The 18,886-nt window shown below is 44.2% G+C and overlaps 1 protein-coding gene across 3 annotated transcripts in view; it reads right to left on the bottom strand.

The window, feature by feature from the left end:
• Nucleotides 1–18,198, bottom strand: part of LOC126203043 (protein spaetzle 5-like) — a 326,834-nt gene extending 308,636 nt beyond the window's left edge. For all 3 annotated transcript variants that reach the window (XM_049937281.1, XM_049937283.1, XM_049937282.1), the window contains exon 1: nt 18,073–18,198. In XM_049937281.1, the coding sequence (XP_049793238.1) occupies nt 18,073–18,102 (30 nt within the window). In that variant the 5' untranslated portion in view covers nt 18,103–18,198. The remainder of the gene's footprint in view (nt 1–18,072) is intronic.
• Between the last annotated feature and the right edge of the window lie 688 nt (nt 18,199–18,886).

Here is an 18,886-nt window from a genome sequence, read left to right as displayed (position 1 = left end):
TTGTAGCCAAAAGAGTGAGGAATAATATGGTGTATCGGAGTCCTGAATAAAACCAACCTGCTTTCAGCAAAAAAGTCCCTTGTATTACGTATTGAACGGCCTTCGTATGTCCCCTCTTTAAACTGTGTGACGTGTTCAGACGCAATGAAATTGCCATTAAGCAAGTAATTCTGTGTGTTGCATCTTCTTTGAGGAGATGCTCGTTGTCATTTTGTTGACTGCATTGGTGCACTTGTATCCAGATGATATTCACTGAAGTCCCATCCCAGTATAGCTCAAACGGTCTATTGACACACAGTCAACATGGGTTTAGAAAACATCGTTCCTGTGAAACACAGCTAGCTCTTTATTCACAAGTGCTACTGACAAGGGATTGCGGATCGATTCCGTATTGCTGGATTTCCGGAAGGCTTTTGACACGGTACCACGCAAGCAGCTCGCAGTGAAATTGCGTGCTTATGGAATATCGTCTCAGTTATGTGACTGGATTTGTGATTGCCTTTCAGAGAGGTCACAGTAATTGACGGAAAATTATCGAGTAAAACAAAAGTGATTTCTGGCGTTCCCCGAGGTAGTGTTATACGCCCTTTGCTGTTCTTTATCTATATAAACGATTTGGGAAACAATCTGAGCAGCCGTCTTACGTTGTTTGCAGATGACGCTGTCGTTTATCGTCTAATAAAGTCATCAGAAGATCAAAACAAATTGCAAAACGATTTAGAAAAGATATCTGAATGGTGCGAAAATTGGCAGTTGACGTTGAATAACGAAAAGTGTGAGGTCATCCACATGAGTGCTAAAAGAAATTCGTTAAACTTCGGTTACACGTTAAATCAGTCTAATCTAAAAGCCGTAAATTCAACTAAATACCTAGGTATTACAATTACGAACAACTTAAATTGGAAGGAACTCATAGAATATGTTGTGGGGAAGGCTAACCGAAGACTGCGTTTTATTGGCAGGACACTTAGAAAGTGTAACAGATCTACTAAGGAGACTGCCTACACTACGCTTGTCCGTCGTCTTTTAGAGTACTGCTATGTGGTGTTGGATCCTTACCAGATAGGACTGACGGAGTACAACGAAAAACTTCAAAGAAGGGCAGCTCGTTTTGTATTATCGCTAAATATGCGAGGGAGTGTCACAGAAATGATACAGGATTTGGGCTGGACATCATTAAAAGAAAGGCGTTTTTCGCTGCGACGAAATCTTCTCACGAAATTCCAATCACCAACTTTCTCCTCCGAATGCGAAAATATTTTGTTGACACCGACTTACATAGGGATAAACGATCACCACGATAAAATAAGGGAAATAAGAGCTCGTACGGAAAGATATAGGTGTTCATTCTTCCCGTGCGCTATACGAGATTGGAATAATAGAGAATTGTGAAGATGGTTCAAATGGCTCTAAGCACTTAACATCTGGGGTCATCAGTCCCCTAGACTTAGGACAACTTAAACCTAACTAACCGAAGGACATCACACACATCCATGCCCGAGGCAGGATTCGAACCTGTGACCGTTGCAGCAGCGTGGTTCAGGACTGAAGCACCTAGAACCGCTCGGCCACAAAGGTCGGCGAAGGTGGTTCGATGAATCCTCTGCCAGGGACTTAAATGTGATTTGCAGAGTATCCATGTAGATGTAGATACACATTTTGTTCATATAATGAACGCTGTTGCCGCTCTGTATTACTGGAATGTTAGAGAGGCGAGAGAATGCTTAACGGATCAGATATGATCAGGATCCTTATCAATCACAATACATTGAGAAATGTAGAGCTTGCTGCTGCCTCTGCCGACAACCTTTTTGTAGAATTAATAGCAATTCTATTCATCCCTGGATCAATGTAACAAGGATACTGCACTGGTATTACAGTTAAAAAAGAACATAATGCATATATACAGACACATACTTTTTTATATGTTTAGTTTGACAAGAATGGGACAGGTAGTCAGGTGCTACAAACAATTCTGGTATTTTCCTGAAGTATTTTAGGGAAAGCACGGAGAACGTAATACAGGACGGTGGATTGGAGCCTCCATCGCCCCTAACACAAGGCCAGGTTTTATAAAACGGTGGAATTTTGTTAGGTTTATCCCTAGCGTACAATAATCCTGCAATAGTAAGTAACTAAATAACGTCGAAAGCTAGTGCTACTTTGTTCATTTATTTCTCCATACTGATCACCACACATACCACAAACATTATTTCATAGTACGACAGCAAGAGTACACACACTATCAGTTAATGTCAGGACCATAGCTAGAATGTTTGGTTTCCGATATACCGCAACTTGCCGTTTGCTTACCTGAAAAACTGAGTCATCCGTCCTACTAGAGTGAGAGCTTGAACTAAGAAAGAGCATGAGATGACAGCGTTATCCATTGCAGAGCTCTGGTGTAATATTTCCAAGAAAAGGAAAGAGAAAAAGCGCTTCCTTCATATGACTGATCAGTTATTTTCAAACCATTAGTTAATATTTTAATAGCATCTTGCCCATGCATCTGAACAGTTATCGTAAACGTGTTTTTAATGTCTAATGCTCTACGTTTGGAGATCTGATAAATGTTACAGCAAGTGACAATAAAATAATTCAGTAATCCCTAACAGTTGTTAATAGTAATTCTGTAATGCTTTTGCTTTTTCATTCCACATTTATTACTTTAATAATCGGTACCAGAGGTTTGTCCTCTCATATGCTCTAGAAATTATGTGCTACAAATTTAAAATTTGCCTAATGCCGTTACCGTGAAAGCTCTTCCGCTAGTGATAGAATACGCAACAAGGGCTGAAGTCGCCTTGAGGGCAGTTTCCGCCAGAGCCGGCCGCCGCGTCCCTGGCCTCCTTAAAAGTGCGTCTCATTGTCGATTAAAGCATTGCCGTACGCCGGAAGTACGCTGACACTCACCCTGCGCCGCCAGCGGCACGTGGTTTGGCCGAGAGGCGCACGCCTCACCACCGGAAACTACGTTCACGTTGAGCTGAACGGCTCTCTATCTCTCCATGTATGCAGTTTCCAGACAGGGGACCGTACAGATGTGGCTGTCCAGCTCCACGCCTTCCTACGGTTTCTGAACTGGACTAGTTGATACAAAACTTAACGGAGAACGCGGATTTGTATTTTATTGATTTTCATTGTTCGCCACCGTTAGCATTCCCGTTTCTACTGTATTTTATTTACGGGTCATTAAGTGTTTTTCTCACCCGGATAAATTCTACTTGTCACTCTTGATTACTGATGATTAGGCATTTTACATTATAATTCGAGAACCTGGTTGCATGATTTAATTTATGTGCTAATGATATTATACACACTGCAGCCTAAGGTCTCACGTAGCTTCTGAACTTTACAGTAGATTTGACGAACAACATCCATTCAGCTGTGAGCTAAGATGCCGTTGAAACCCACCCTCCTGTCTGTGACGTGATTATAAATATGTATCTTTGATTCCAGATTACTAAAATGATTCCCCTTTCGCCATTCCGTATTGCGTCACGCCATCTCGCGATGGCCATTGGTCATAATGTCTACCAGCAGTGTAAACTCTCTGATATTCGTACTTGCTTTAATTGCCGTTCGTCTCACGCTTGGAAGAAGAATAGGCCAAGTAAGTTTAGATGTGGTGGTAAAACCGTGGCAGTTACATCGTTTATTGTAACAGTACGTCCTAGACGTACCTTCCTTATCTTTTATAAATATTTCCGGCGCTTAGAGCGAAATCAATTGTACTTAGAGAATGATTCAACAGATGCAGCAACCATTCGCGATTAATTGTCTTCATAAACTTAACCTTTTTTAAGGTAGCTATCAAAGCCAGTGCGAGCTCATCATCAGAAGTTAATGTTTACGTACAATGAAGTGACAAAAGTCACGGGATACCGATATGCACATATACGGATGACGCTAGCATCGCATACAAAAGGTATTGGCGGAGCTGTCATCTGTAATCAGGTTATTCACGTCTAAAGGCGTCCAGCGCGATTACGGCTGCTCGACGAGAATTAAGAGACTTTCAGCGTGGAACGGGAGTTGGAGCTTGGCGCGAGGGGCATTCCAATTCGAAAATCGCTAGGGAATTCATTATTTCGAGATTCTCAGTGTCAAGAGTATACTGAGAATACCACCTATCGGGCATTACATGTCACTATGGACAGCGCAGTGGCCGACAGCCTTCACTTAACGACCGATAGCAGCGGCGTTTGCGTAGAGTTGTCAGTGCTAGCAGAGAAGCAACACAGTGTGAAATAACCCTAGAAATCAATATTGGACCCACGACTAATATATCAGCTGGGACACTGTGGCGAAATTTCGCGTTAATAGTCTATGGCATCAGGCGACCGACGCGAGAGCCTTTGCTAATGGTGGTCTGTGTTTATATGGAATGGACTAAGTAACGCCTCCAAATTTGTTTAATGCTAAAGCCCTTATATTTTTAAAAATAAAACGAACTTTATTAATATTCTACATCCTCTTTGAGAGGTGGCATGAGCCCCCTCTCATATTTCTATCTTACGATTCTCCTCTCTAATTGCATGCGGTGGAAAGTTGCTATTCCTTCACACGCGGACTTCCCACGCAGCGTCTCTCGTCACCCAGGTGGTCCGGTGACAGGCGGGCTCTGTTGATCTCGAGAGGGTTAAGCCGACGGGTGTGAGGGAGTCGAGTGAATGCTTTCCAGACGCCGACATTGTCAAAAGACACGCCCGCAGGGGCCTGAAGTAGCGGCTGGGCTAGAGGTTCCGTTACTTCGCAGAAACTTAGCGAAAACACTTTCTGGCGGGCTACCAGCGAGGCGTGGGAATGACTTGTGTACCCAGGCAGTTGTGGCGGGAAAATTCCCGCGCTTTCTGCAAAATAGTAACTGTGATTGGCTTGCTCAGGGCATAGCTCCGTGACGTAGCAAAATCAGCGCAGAAATTGGCGCCAAGAATCTCCATTGGTGGAATGGTAGTGCTCCGGCAATAGAGTGGAATTTTCCACCGGTTTTCGAGTTGACTTCAACGTAACTTTCCGAGTACAGTTGGCAATTGAGCGTTCTGTGTACAAGAGGCCTATGTTGTCTGTCTTGAACAGTTTTGGCTAATGTTGACTGTATCGGAGTTACTGGGTGACTTCGCTTGTTAAAATCAATCACTGTACCGTCCGTGATTGTGTGGCGAGCCTTCTTCGTCTCCCTCAGAGGCGCATTTGTATTGCTAGGAAGTCTTTAGTCTGGAACAACCAGGCCAGGATAATTTGTTTCGGGCTATACTCGCGACATTATCACCACCACGACGGGACGTCGAAGCAACCAGTCATCGCTTCCAGTACGCCAGATCGTGTCCTTGCAGCTAAGAAGACAGCTTGGTAATGTACGTCCGCAGCATCGGCAAAGCAGGCATTTTTGCTAGGAGATAATCAGAGCTCAGCAGCGCGCGCCTGTTCGTCTTTTCTAACTTTGTTCTATCTTGGGTGATTCATTGTCTGAGTTCTCACTAATGTAGCAGCAATTAATGTTGGGTTAGCGGTGTGTCTCTCTTAGGATTTGAGTGGCAAGGAATTGGCTCCACATACCACTTCGTCATAAACGTCACGATCTAGTTTAGGGACAACTTCACCTTCACAGCGTTTGTTTGTGTATCCAATTTGAGCCAATTTGATGTATTGTAAATGTTTCATGTGTTTTTGTTTATTGTTTTGTGTTTAGTCTTAATAAATCATATTGTTATTTTGGACAGAACTTTCATTCTGTTAATCGGTAGAGCAACCCTATCATTTCTCACTACGTTAATGGAACTTTCCTTTATTTAACTTATTTATCAAATTAAATTATTGCAGGTGCCAAACTCTTTTCTACTCCACTTGCAGGGTTGATTAGAGTCAGTTCGCGTGTTTTTTTTTATCCTTGTGCAGCAGCAAAAGTCGGAGTTAGAATAGGGGGGGCTTAGACCATCATTTACATATGTAGATTCTAGAAGAATTTAGTGTTAAATACACTGCTAGCCCCGGCACCTCGCATCTTTTCCACGTCTAACTATTTATTTCTCAACATAGTCACCCTGGCTGCGAACACACTTTTCTCAACGAGAGAACAGTTCGTTGGTACCGTCGCTGTGGAACGTCTGACATCGTTAAAGGAATCACGACTTCACGTATGCTTTCACCGCTTCCTCACTATTAAAGTGAAGTCGTTAAAGATGTTCCTTAAGTTTTCGAAAAAGATGAAAATCTCATGTATGCAAGTCGGCACGGTATGGAGGATGCACGATGATAGTGAACCCAAAGCGTCGGATTGTTGCAAATGTTTCAGCGTAGCGCAGCACTCACCGTACACAACTTTCATCCTTCTATGGATTTCGATTGGTGGTTAGAAACTGGATTGCATCATGCAGTTTCTAACGCTCTGACATAGTTACGTTGCGCACCACCATGTTATACGATGTAATTGGGAACTTTCTAGCGGCAGAGGATTCCAACTTGTGTCAGAGAAGCGGGGAAGTCGACCGGATAATACGCATGGCATGTAACAGCGCAACCGATTTTGAGAAAATTCGCAGCCATTACTTCCCACCTTTGAGCACGCCCTCGTATGTATTGGGTTGGTGAATAAGTCTGTAGCGTCTTTCCATAAGTTTAATAACAGAGACTTTGGTCATGAATAATTCACACATCAAAAAAGTTTTGCATGACCCCGGGTTCCAGAACTTTGGAACATAGACATTCACTGTGGATATTGTATCACAAACACAGTCTCTGTGACTGTTCAGAGATGTCACTAAACCCGCCCAAAGATGTAAACAACCATGCATGAGCAGCGCCTATTAGACGAAGGGGGTCCGACAGCCGATCAGTTTCAGTCATTCCATCAGGAAGGAGGTACACGGCTCGTGTTGTCTGTTGTCCAACCATACCTAGACGGTCAATACCGCGGTTCGATCGCGTCCGCATTGTTACTTTGTGCCAGGACGGGCTCTCAACAAGTGAAGTGTCCAGGCGTCTCAGAGTGAACCAAAGCGATATTGTTCGGACGTGGAGGAGATACAGAGAGACAGTAATTGTTGATGACATGCCTCTCTCAGGCAAACTAAGGGGTAGTACTGCAGTGGATGACCGCTACCTACGGATTACGGCTTGGAGGAATCCTGACAGCAACGCCACCATGTTGAATAATGCTTTTCGTGCAGCCACAGGACGTAGTGTTACGACTCATACTGTGCGCAATAGGCTGCATGATGCGCAACTCCAGTCGCGACGTCTATGGTGAGGTCCATCTTTGCAACCACGACACCATGCAGCGCGGTACAGATGGGCCCAACAACAGGCCGAATTGACCGTTCAGGTTTGGCGTCACGTTCTCTTTACCGATGAGTGTTGCATTTGCCTTCAACCAGACAATCGTCGGAGACGTGTTTGGAGGCAACCCGGTCAGGTTGAACGCCTTAGACACAATGTCTAGCGAGTGCAGCAAGGTGGAGATTCTAGAATGAAATTTTCACTCTGCAGCGGAGTGTGCACTGATTTTGAAACTTCCTCGTAGATTAAAACTGTGGGACGGACCGAGACTCGAACTCGGGACCGTTGTCTTTTCGCGGGCAAGTGCTCTATCAACTGAGCTACCCAAGCACGACTCACGACCCGTCCTCACAATTTTACTTCTGCCAGTACCTTGTCTCCTACCTTCCAAACTTCAAAAATGCTCTCGTATATTTCATATTTCTATGAAAACTTTTATCCCTCTTTTAGCCCCTTAGGGACTGAATTTTCAAAGACACTATAACACGTATATTTTATTTCTAGCCGAGAAGTCAAATACCAATTTTCATAGATATAACCTTACAGATGCTTTATTAGTACTTTAATAATACTTTACCTCTCACCCACTATTTCACTCCCATAGGGTTTGAATTTCCAAAAATGCTGAAGCACGTACTTTTTTTTATTTCTGTTAGAGAAACCAAACATCAGTTTGTTTCAAACTTGTCTTAACAGCGGCATATCTTCAAAAATATTTAATACCCTACTTCACCCCTTAGGAGGGAATCTCGAAAAATCCCTTCTTAAACGATGCCTGCAATATAAGATCAACACCCTCTCCATATTTACAGTTTCTGTCCGTATCTGTTTGGGCTTGGCGGTGATGAGTCATTCAGTCAGTCAGGACATTGCCTTTTATATACAAGAGATTGTTGCTAATCTGCGTTGCTATATTGTCTGCCTTAGTGCGCCTAAACCTATGCTGCCCTGCGACGAGACTGCATGATGGCTGCGTGCAAACAAACCACCTCAATAACAGCAACTGCTTTCGGTGGTACTTCGTAGCGTCTTGTATGTTGACGCCAAAAATATTTGGTGAATACAACACCTTCGAACTTTCTAATGACTTTACTAGACGACAAGATCATCTACAAATAATTTAAGAAGGCTGTTCCGATTGTGTCCTATCTAGATTAAGATTGGCCGAGGGCCTATAGCGCTTTCTTGGGGACCCTGGGGCATAACTTTGATTTCGCTCGATGGCTACTCTTCCTTTCTGGCAGGAAATCGCGAACCCACTCGTACAGCTGAGACTATGCTCTACATGTACGTAATAGGACGAGAAGCATTACGCCGATACATCATTCTTCTTCTTTTCCTTTTGTCTTTTTCCCGTCGCTCTACAGGGTCGGCAATGTTGCATATCAGGTTTGGGAGTGTTACAGGAATTTGGTGGTCGGGTTGCTTCCCTAACGACATTACACCTCCCAGAAAGGTCTCCGTGTAAACCGTCTGTCTGCGCGACTTGTAAATCTCAGTTCAAGTGTGATAGCGTTTTGTAAGAGTTTCCGTAGAGTGTAACGGAGGCAGGATGTGGGTACGAGCCCGGTATTTACCTAGCTGGATGTTGGAAACCGCCTTAAAACCACATCCTGGCTGGCCGGGTCACCATCTCTCGTCATTAACCCGTGAGTATTACACCCAATACAGCCGTGCAAAGGATATAGAATCAGAGCGGGAGGTAGAACAAATTTACTCTTACATTCGGAAACCTAATGATATCAACCAAACTTTGCCTTTTGGTTATTGGACACGTTATTTGCGAGGTAAACAGTGAGTGTTAAACGCTTTAGTGACGGCCTCAGCATTAACCACCATTCTGTGCAGTGGCCCTTCCAAACGGTGCTTGGCAGAACCCCGTATGGATAGACGACATCTACGGGAGGCGCCCTTGAGCTGCTACGCGGAAGTCTGCCGGCTGTCAATCGAGCAGCGCAGCGCCACCGGGTTGTTGGCTGTGCGAGGTCGTTCGCTGCCGCTTTGTCAACAGCTCGCGGACCCAGCGCTGCCGCCCCGCCGGGAAGCAGGAATGGATCGGCACACCGCACCACAAGTGGCCCGCCTGCGTTAACCGTGGCCGTTCCTAGTGTGCGACAAGTGGGGTGCTGCCCCGCCCCCTTACAAAAAAATTATCTTCACAAACCTTACTCCAATCCTACCCAGCCACAGCCAAACGTTATCAGTCCCGTATGAGTAGTGTGTAGGCAGAACCATTTTTCGTGAAATCTCTAACCCATTCCAGCATTTTCCGTAAATTTAATACCTACACCTATATTACACAAGCCACTATCCTCTGTATGGCGGAGGGTGCTTTGTGAACCAGTTTTACTTCCCCCTTTTCCTGTTCCAGTCGCGAATTCGCGGGAACAATGACTGCTGGTAAGTCTACGCGTGAACTCGAATGTCTCTGATTCTACCTTCATAGTCTTTTCTCGAGATATACGTAGGAAGGAGAAATATATTGACTCTACTAGGTAGAAACGTACGCTCTAGAAATTTTAACAATAAAGTTCTCTTGTAACGTCTGCCACTGGTCTCGACTGAGCACCTCGGTGACGCTTGCGCGCTTTCTGAATGAACCTGCGACGAAACACCCTGCTCTTCTTTCCATCTTCTCTATATTTTCTATCAATCCTAGCCGCTGTAGATCCGAGACTAATGACCAATATTCGGATATTGATTGATGGTTTTGTAAACTACCTCCTTCGTGGATGGACTACACTTCCTAAGGATTCTTCCAATGCGTCTCAGTCTGGCATCTGCCCTACCTGCGTTTAGTTTTATGCGGTCGTTCCACGTTACGTCGCTCTGTACGCATACTCCCAGATATTTGATTGATGTGACTCCTTCCAGCGACTGTTCCACAATCGTGTAATGGTGCGATAAAGGATCTTTCTGCCTATTTATGCGAATACATTACATTCTTCTATGTTGTGGGTCAGCTGCCAATCTCTGCGCCAAGCGTTGATCGTCTGCAGGTCTTATTGAGTTCTGCTACAACTTTCATGCAGCAGCATGCGCACCTAATATGTTCCCGAAAGCTGGACATGGCAACGGTATTTTCCGGCGCTCATACCTTGGGTTCTATTGGCGACAAAGTGATAAGGTGAAGTTTTTGGATAGACCTTGGACGAGAGACCATTTGCATACCGAACAGAAGGATCGTCTTAGTGTCACTATCCTACAGTACAGGGTAAAAGTATGAATATTACACACTTCCTTCTGTTTAGGGAGGTGGAGCAAATCTGTTGGTCCTTTTTGCATTTAATGTGGTCTACGGTGGGCTTCATGCGACTTCTGGAGGCACCATTAGCTCATGGGCGGTTCCTCGAAGAATCTCACTAGATTTATCAGCGGACCAAAACCCAATCAATGTTGAAGAACCTTGAAAATTTTATTGATATCTTTATTCCTTTCCGAGGTACAGAGGTTCAAAGTTACCCACGTCTACACATAAAATTCCGTATGAGGCGAAATCTAATTAGTAAATAACCGCAGCAATTGCTCAAATGTTAACGGTGTATTCTCTGGGCATTTATCTGGAAGACAGTCACCTCCTTTTCAAAAACCTTTATCCGTTATCGAGAAACACCTCAAAAACTTGTTTTTTTTGATTCCAAAAACCCAGCTGCGGATTCCGAGACGGCTATGCACAGAAAATGGCTCAAATTTTTCCGATATATTGCTAGGATCACGATCTCGAACAACCTTGAAAATTTTCTTGATATGTTTATCCGTTTCCGAATTACAGTGGTGCGGAGATACCATACTTGTACATGTAAAAACACACAAAAAACCAGATGCCGGCCGTGGTGGCCAAGCGGTTAAAGGCGCTACAGTCTGGAACCGCGCGGCCGCTACGGTCGCAGGTTCGAATCCTGCCTCGGGCATGGATGTGTGTGATGTCCTTAGGTTAGTTAGGTTTAATTAGTTCTAAGTTCTAGGCGACTCATGACCGCAGAAGTTAAGTCGCATAGTGCTCAGAGCCATTTGAACCATTTTGAACCAGATGTGAAGCGAAAAGTGACGTGTCACGGAGAAATATGCTGTAAAAAGTCTCTCCTCTATCATCTTAGAACGCCATGTTGTAGTACTGAGGAACATACAGATTGTTTTCCTTAGGAGAAGAAGACAGTGGCAGTGACAGTGTGTGTGTGTGTGTGTGTGTGTGTGTGTGTGTGTGTGTTAGAGAGAGAGAGAGAGAGAGAGAGAGGGGGGGGGCGGGGCAGTGGCAGTGAAGCATAGTAGACAGTGACAGAACAGTGCAAAGGAGACAGTATCAGGCATAAAGAAAAGAGAAAGAGAAAGTGGATGACTTTAGTAGTAGGACAGAACGAAGGGCTGTGACGCAGGAAAAATGACAAAGACACACAAAGAGACAATGACAATGTGTTGGACTGAATGAGTGAGTGAGAATGGGCAACTGGGAGTGGATAAATATGAGCCATTTATTGCGATCGACTAGTTGGTGTGAATGAGTTACAGTGAGGGGACCTTGTGGGAGACTGAGGTGAACTGCATAGTTAGAAAAGCACGAATACGATGGCGTGTCTAAATTTTTGAGAAAATTTTTAGAGGTACTGAGGAGGCATGGGGCAGCTGGTATCCCACTTTTCTGTCAGAGTCTTTTGAAGAAATAGGGACATATTCGCATTTTTGGTGCTCCGACAGGAGCATCTTTCCGCTGGTATATCTTGTACGCCGTGAAAAGCATTAGTCCAAAACATTGTCTCTGGGGTAAGCGTGAAGTTACTTCTAAGTCTGAAGTCAAGAATTTCAGCATTCACCGAAATTAATATGTGATCCCTTCCTAGCTTAGACATTAGGAACGCCGTTGCTCGTTAAACACATGTTTGGTATTCACTTTTAACTTGTACTACCGTCTGCAAGAAGTTTGTCGATGAGGACACCGACTCCGGCTTTCTTTGTTACGTGGCGCAGTCATTTGCTCGTATTCGAGTATCACTCACTTTCTTGGCAAAACGTACGTAATATTTATTATACTGAATGTGATAAGAATTTGCCATCAATAGTAGTTGGAAACGACTGGTAATAAACGGAATGTAGCAAGAAACTGGAAAATGTGGTAAAGAGAAAAATGAAGTATTTATAGCGTACTGATGCTATATTATAGGACATCAGATTACAGTCTACAACTGTCAATATAGTTGTCTCGGATTTACTACAACCGGTTACACAGATATTCACAAAATTTTCTTAATTTTTAACGTAAATTATAAACTGTTCAATAGAATTAAGGGAACACGTGTATCAACGTCCGGTACGTTAAATCTATTTTAATACAGACGGTATCTGTGGTTTTGATGCATGGCTTGGGATTTTCCCTTTAAATGTAGCAACAATTAAAATCCTTCGCCATCTATTGGCTATGTTATGTGTTACAGCGTCAGGTTTCCCTCAGAAGAAAGTGAGTACCGGTGTCCTACTGTTTTCTATTGATGTGCACAGATGGCAGTTATTATTTGTGGACTTTGTATCCAACCAAGAACCGACATTTTAATGCAGTGCAAGTTGCAAGGCCGGAGTTGGATCAGAAAAGAATGGACGTTCCGACGTGTTGCTGCAGACGCCAATGCTTCTCCATGTGTCATCCATAGGTTGTGGACACGCTCACGGAGGCAGGTAAGTACAGACGGCGAGTTGGAAAAGGTTGCCGACGCATTACAACCCCACGTGAAGAGCGTTAATTGGCCATCTCTGCTTTGCGGCGTCGTACAGTTACCGCCAGAGCACTGAAACACCACCTCAGAAGGACCGCGAGAGCCGCTGTGTCCGATCAGACTGTAAGGAACAGGTTACGAGAAAGGACCGTGCGACGTGGACCTCCGTTTGACACATCGTCTAGCAGCTTGTCGTCAGTTCTGCCGATCGCATGTCAACTGGCATCCTCGTCACTGCCAGACGAGTGCAGATGTCCTCTGAGCAAGGCGATGTCCGTGATCATGTGCAGAGACCCCTGGTGAGTGGTACCTACCAAATGTTATCCAGGAAATGGAGGAATATCCACGGTTCTGTGATGTGGGGAGGCTTCAGTGTTGACAGCCATGCGGATCTTGTCTTTGTCCATGGTGCTCTTACCGTCAGGCAGCACATCGAAAAAATACTGTTGGACCACGGGATGCCTGCTGCATACGATGGTGGCCCTAAATTCCTTCAAATGCCGGGGCCTATTTGGCAGGCGTCAGCAGGGGCTTCTTGCGAAGCTTGGACATTGAAGTAATGGAATGCCGGCGGTCCGTTCCGACCTAAACCCCGTCGGGCATATGTGGGATATGCTTGACAGACGTTGGTGGTCGTCGCGTTCCACCACAGTCTCTCCAAGAACTCTCATTGAACAACTGAGACAGATATCACAGGGTGACCTCTGTAGACTTACACCGAGTGTGCCGCATAGGTGTCAAATAGTGATAAACGCTCACGGTGGGCATACACGTTAAGGAAGCTCTCAAAGTCCAATGAAAAGCACCTAGGATGGCGAGATGAATGGTTTGTTTCCACTTTGTTTTCGACGCCTATTGGATATTTCAGTTCTTTTTGTGCAAACGATCGAGGATGTAATGATGTTTTGATGTGTACTTCATTTGTAAAAAGATAAAGTTCTAATTTGAAAACACAGCTACTCCTCAATTATTGCTCAGTGGAGTATGTTAGACACCCAAAGTCGTGTTCCCCACATTTTTTTGAAAGTGTACTTTCAACTTATGCTATTGTTGCCAATTTGGAATTAGCCTCTCACACACTGACAAATGGTGGTTTTCAGTCACAGCGCTTCGTAGTGTAGGACACGTGTCGATTGTTTCTTGCTTCACGCTATGCGTCATCACTTGCAAACAGTCTTCTTTTCATTTCTTAAGTGGCGCCGTCAGTTTTGGTTGGTAGCAACCTCCACGAGACGTTCATTTCTCTCCTAAAGAGGACTAGACAAACGAAACTGTCACACGTTCCACTTAGTAACAATAGAGTCGTGCAATTTTATAGCAAGGTACCATTGCTCCAAACATAATGTTTCAAGCAAAAATAATCTCGTGTTCTTACTCTGAGACCGCAGTTATGTTGTAATTTGAAGATATTAAAGTGCTGTTTTTCACTCAACAATTCTTACGGCTGTACATGATCCCCAACCTTCACATTTTGTGAACAACATTCAAAACAGGCAGTATATTGCTTTGCATACGGGAATTAGAGAAATTCGTTTGGCCGGCCGGAGTGGCCGAGCGGTTCTAGGCGCTACAGTCTGGAATCGCGCGACAGCGACGGTCGCAGGTTCGAATCCTGCCTCGGGCATGGATGTGTGCGATGTCCTTAGGTTAGTTAGGTTTAAGTAGTTCTAAGTTCTAGGGGACTGATGACCTCAGCAGTTAAGTCCCATAGTGCTCAGTGCCATTTGAACCATTTGAAATTCGTTTGCAAGTAAGAAGTCAGTTAACAGCTCAAGATGAAACAAAGAAAAAGCATCGGGCAGTTTTCGGAACATCCAGCGTCGTGACTTACGAAGGTGTAACAGTACATGAAGAAATTTTCTAAGTATTACGGTTATGTTCACTTACGGACGACAACGCCAACAGAAATTCTCTTGCTATTTTATCTCCTATAGTTAAGACTGTGATCTCACGACACAGGTAATGGTGAAGACACTGAAGCGGTCTTCTTTCCGTGAGGCTAAAAGGTCTGAATTCTCGTAGTAGTATTAGTAGTTCCATATATCGTGATATTTTGTACCTGACTCGCTCACTTCTAGCAAAGCGTCGATGGCAACAATGGGACTATCCACTGGACTGTCCTATATCCCAAAACAGCAGATTTAGTGTTGCTTGAGCCAGAAGGACTGTACCGAGACAAGCCTAATACGATTCTCATCGGTCAGTTAATGATTCATTCGATAAACTGCGGCTAGTAACGCGATAACTCAGCAGTGTTGGGACATAAGCAACCGGCGACAGCGCGTCACGACTGAAACGACGTATTTTGGAAACTGCCCGCCGGCTTCCAGCCGGAGTAAATGTTGCGGAAGATATCAGATCGTTCCGAGCTGGGAGCATGCCCGGTGAGTGCCGAATGATCTGAAACGCTCGATTGTAGACTGGGTGCGCCGCGTGCTGTGTGAAAGTCACTGGCAAAACCCCAAACCCCCTAAAACGGTTTTCATCGACTCTTACGTCTTCCATTGTTTCTCTTATTGACTGTAATTTAGGTGCAAAGAACAGCCCGTAAACGACCTAGCCTGCCTAGCGTCTGTCACTCGCTTGTCAGCCCCCACCCACTTCGTTGCCGCTGATTTCAGCATATAATGTTTAGTTGAACGAGTGTTGAATGCGGAAAATTACTCGAAGGAAAAGAAAAATCCGCCATGTCAAGGCTGCTAATGCGGTAATCTAGCCTGCCAGTCTTAGCCAAATTATTATCCACATCACGAACAGCGAATAATGCGAATGAAAACGAGACCTACACAGAAATCCACTTTCGCTGCCACCACTCCAGATTGTTAATGAAAACTGTAATAATTTAAGTGATACATGCTTAATTTTGTTTATAGTGTGTTTGTAAGTAAACTGGAACGAATGATTTTGTAGATGTATTTATACACATCATCCCGTTTAACGTACAGTCTACCGGTCTAACATTTTAACAAGTATTGCTGTAGCCACTTTTTTGCCTCTAGATGAAATTAGAATGGATCTTAAAATCTCAAATATGAAGAAAAAATCGTGTACAAGAGAATCAGCATCATAGTTTGTGGGAAAATATGTTTTTCACACACGTTTGCAACCAGGAAGAGCAGTCAGAAGAGTGGCCAAAATAGACAATTTTTTGACATTGTTCAATAAGATGAGGTTAATGATACCCTCGATCAACATGTTTTCAAGAATAAAGTGATGCGTAGTGTCCAAAAGCAACGGAATCTTGGAAAAAGGCAGACGCATAAAGTAGCAGTGTTTTGTTAACAGACAATATGTAGAAATCACATACGAGGGTTGGAACTTTAATAGTGGCAACTATTTATTTAAGGCTCGTACAAAATAGATAGGCGTTTCAAAGTTTTACTGACTTTCAAAGTAGTTACCAGCATTGTGTATAAGCCGTTGCCAACGATGTAGAAGTTGTAGGATACTCTTAGCAGTGCCAGTTGTGCTGACAGTTCGAGCGGCGCGGTCCATTGCCCGACGAATTTGTAGCAGTTCTGAAGTGAATGCCGTGAAGTGTATCCTTCAGTTTAGAAATCGAGTTGAACTTATGAGGGCTTAAGTCAGGGGAGTGCAGTAGGTGGTATAGCACTTAGCAGTCCCATCAATCAAACAAATCAGTAACAGCTTGCACTGTACATGTTTGAGTATTGTCCTGCAAAATGATGGTCAGGTCCTGCAGAAAGTGTCATCACTTCTGTCTCTATGCTGTTCATTTTTGGAACACAACCTACAACCAGCTTAGAAACAGAAGTGATGACACTTTCTGCAGGACGTGACCATCATTTTGCAGGACAATACTCAAACACGTACAGTGCAAGCTGTTACTGATTTGTTTGATTGATGGGACTGCTAAGTGCTATACCACCTACTGCACTCCCCTGACTTAAGATCTCGTAGGTTCAACTATTTTTAAACTGAAGCAAATACTTCATGACTTCACGGCATTCGCTTCAGAACTGCTACAAATTCTTCGGGCAATAGACCGCGCCGCTCGAACTATCAACACAATTGGCACTGCTAAGGCGACTTCTACATCGCTGAGAACGGGTTATACATAATGCTGGTGACTACTCTGAAGGCCAGTAAAACTTTGAAACACGTGTCTAGTCTGTACGAGCTGTAAATCAATAGTTGCCATTGTTAAAGTTGCAACTGTCGTACTTTTAGTGTAGCAACAGATTTACTCGAAGTTGATAATTACAATCACTGACTGTAAGGCTCAGATAGTCAGATAAGTGTTCTGCAGTTTAATAACTTCATCAATGTCTTGACCACACTTTTTTTATTATTTAAAAAAATACAAATTGGAGATGAGTATTCTGGTAAGTCGTAGAAAGTTACTTGTTGTGGCATCGTCATTGTCAAGAGCTGGTGGCAGTGTCGATAAAAATCGTTTAGGAACAACAAGCACTGGTGAATGCGCACGACTGCCTAGATTCGCTGCAATTAGAGGATAGACCACAACATTTCCAACGACCTGTTGATCCATGGCAGACAGCGAACGCCAAAGCAGATGGCCGTACAGTTAAAAACTGTGCTTAGAAACGAATGCAAAGAGTTCAGTACGTAGATCGTGAAGCATCAGTTGGCCTAATACGCGATTTATTTAATCTGAAGAATTTACAATTAACTAAATAGCACATTTGGACACCCGGTGCATCATAAGCTCCTTACTGACGTGATACAGCCGCACTACTGCTTGACAACAAATAATGTGCTGGTTATTTTAGGACACCTTTACAATCAGTAGGCCACAATAATCTTTGACATCCATTGCTTATAAGACGCTAGAAGAAAAATACCAGATGCCGCTTTTATTTTAAACACGAGTAGTTAAATTACGTTTGCGTAGTGACTGGTTCAAACCCTTTAAATGCTGTGATGGGCTGCGAAAATAAAAAAGCTACAATGAGTTACTGAGTGAACTGATAACCTACGGTTTTGGTTCAAGTTTAATTAGGACGCGTAATTGCATTGGCAATACGTCACGAGCATCTGCGATAGCGTAAGGCGGGCGGTGACGCGATCGAGTTGTAACAGAGAGCAGTTGGACGGCGCAGGTACTCACGGTGGCGAGGTGTCCCGCGGAGCTCGGCATGGCTGCGCTGCACTACCCACACTTTCACCGCTGCGCCGGGGCGGGCACTGGCGCGCGGCTCGCGCCGTCGCGCTTATATTTTAAAATCGCGCTTTCGGCTCGGCTCGGCGCCGCTCGGCCGAGCGCGGCTCGCCTGCACGCGACCGCCTGCGCCTGCACACACGACGCTGCGCCGGCCTGCGGAGTGGGGGCACTCCCCCCTTCTCAACCACTACCTGTCGCGCGGCGCTAATAGCTTTGCCGCACTGTGGTGCCCCTCTTATCGCAAGTGCAAACATACTCGTATAGACGAAAGTGTTGTAGTCATCGGTACGAAGCTCAAGCTCTCCACGTTGGTCTGTCCTGTGGAGGTCTCTTCATTTCTGCCTAACTACTGCAACCTACGTCCACTTGAGCCTGTCTTCTGTAATCTATTTCATCATTGCCAGTCATACTTAACAAAGACGATGCAAAAAGTAGTGTCGAATAATTTTAAACAATGTTGATGGGGAGAAAATATAAATCTCTGTCGTGAAATCGCGAAGTGAGTCCCACAGGGTTCAAAACTGGGTCCACTCCTATTCCTTACACAGGGCGTTCCATTTATTTCAATCACCCTAAATAAGTTTTTGTCCAGAAGCGTCGTGTATTTATTTACTCGAGTATCATACCCATAGGATTCTATAAATTTACAGTTTCGGATAAGGAAACAAGAAATTTACACATACATACACACTTTTAAAGTTGAATTGTGGGCTGGGTGTTGTGTTGTCCTCATCATCATTTCATCCTCATCACCAGCACG

Source organism: Schistocerca nitens, chromosome 9 (assembly GCF_023898315.1).
Source record: "Schistocerca nitens isolate TAMUIC-IGC-003100 chromosome 9, iqSchNite1.1, whole genome shotgun sequence".
NCBI lineage: Eukaryota > Metazoa > Arthropoda > Insecta > Orthoptera > Acrididae > Schistocerca > Schistocerca nitens.
This window is presented reverse-complemented; position numbering and strand designations above follow the sequence as displayed.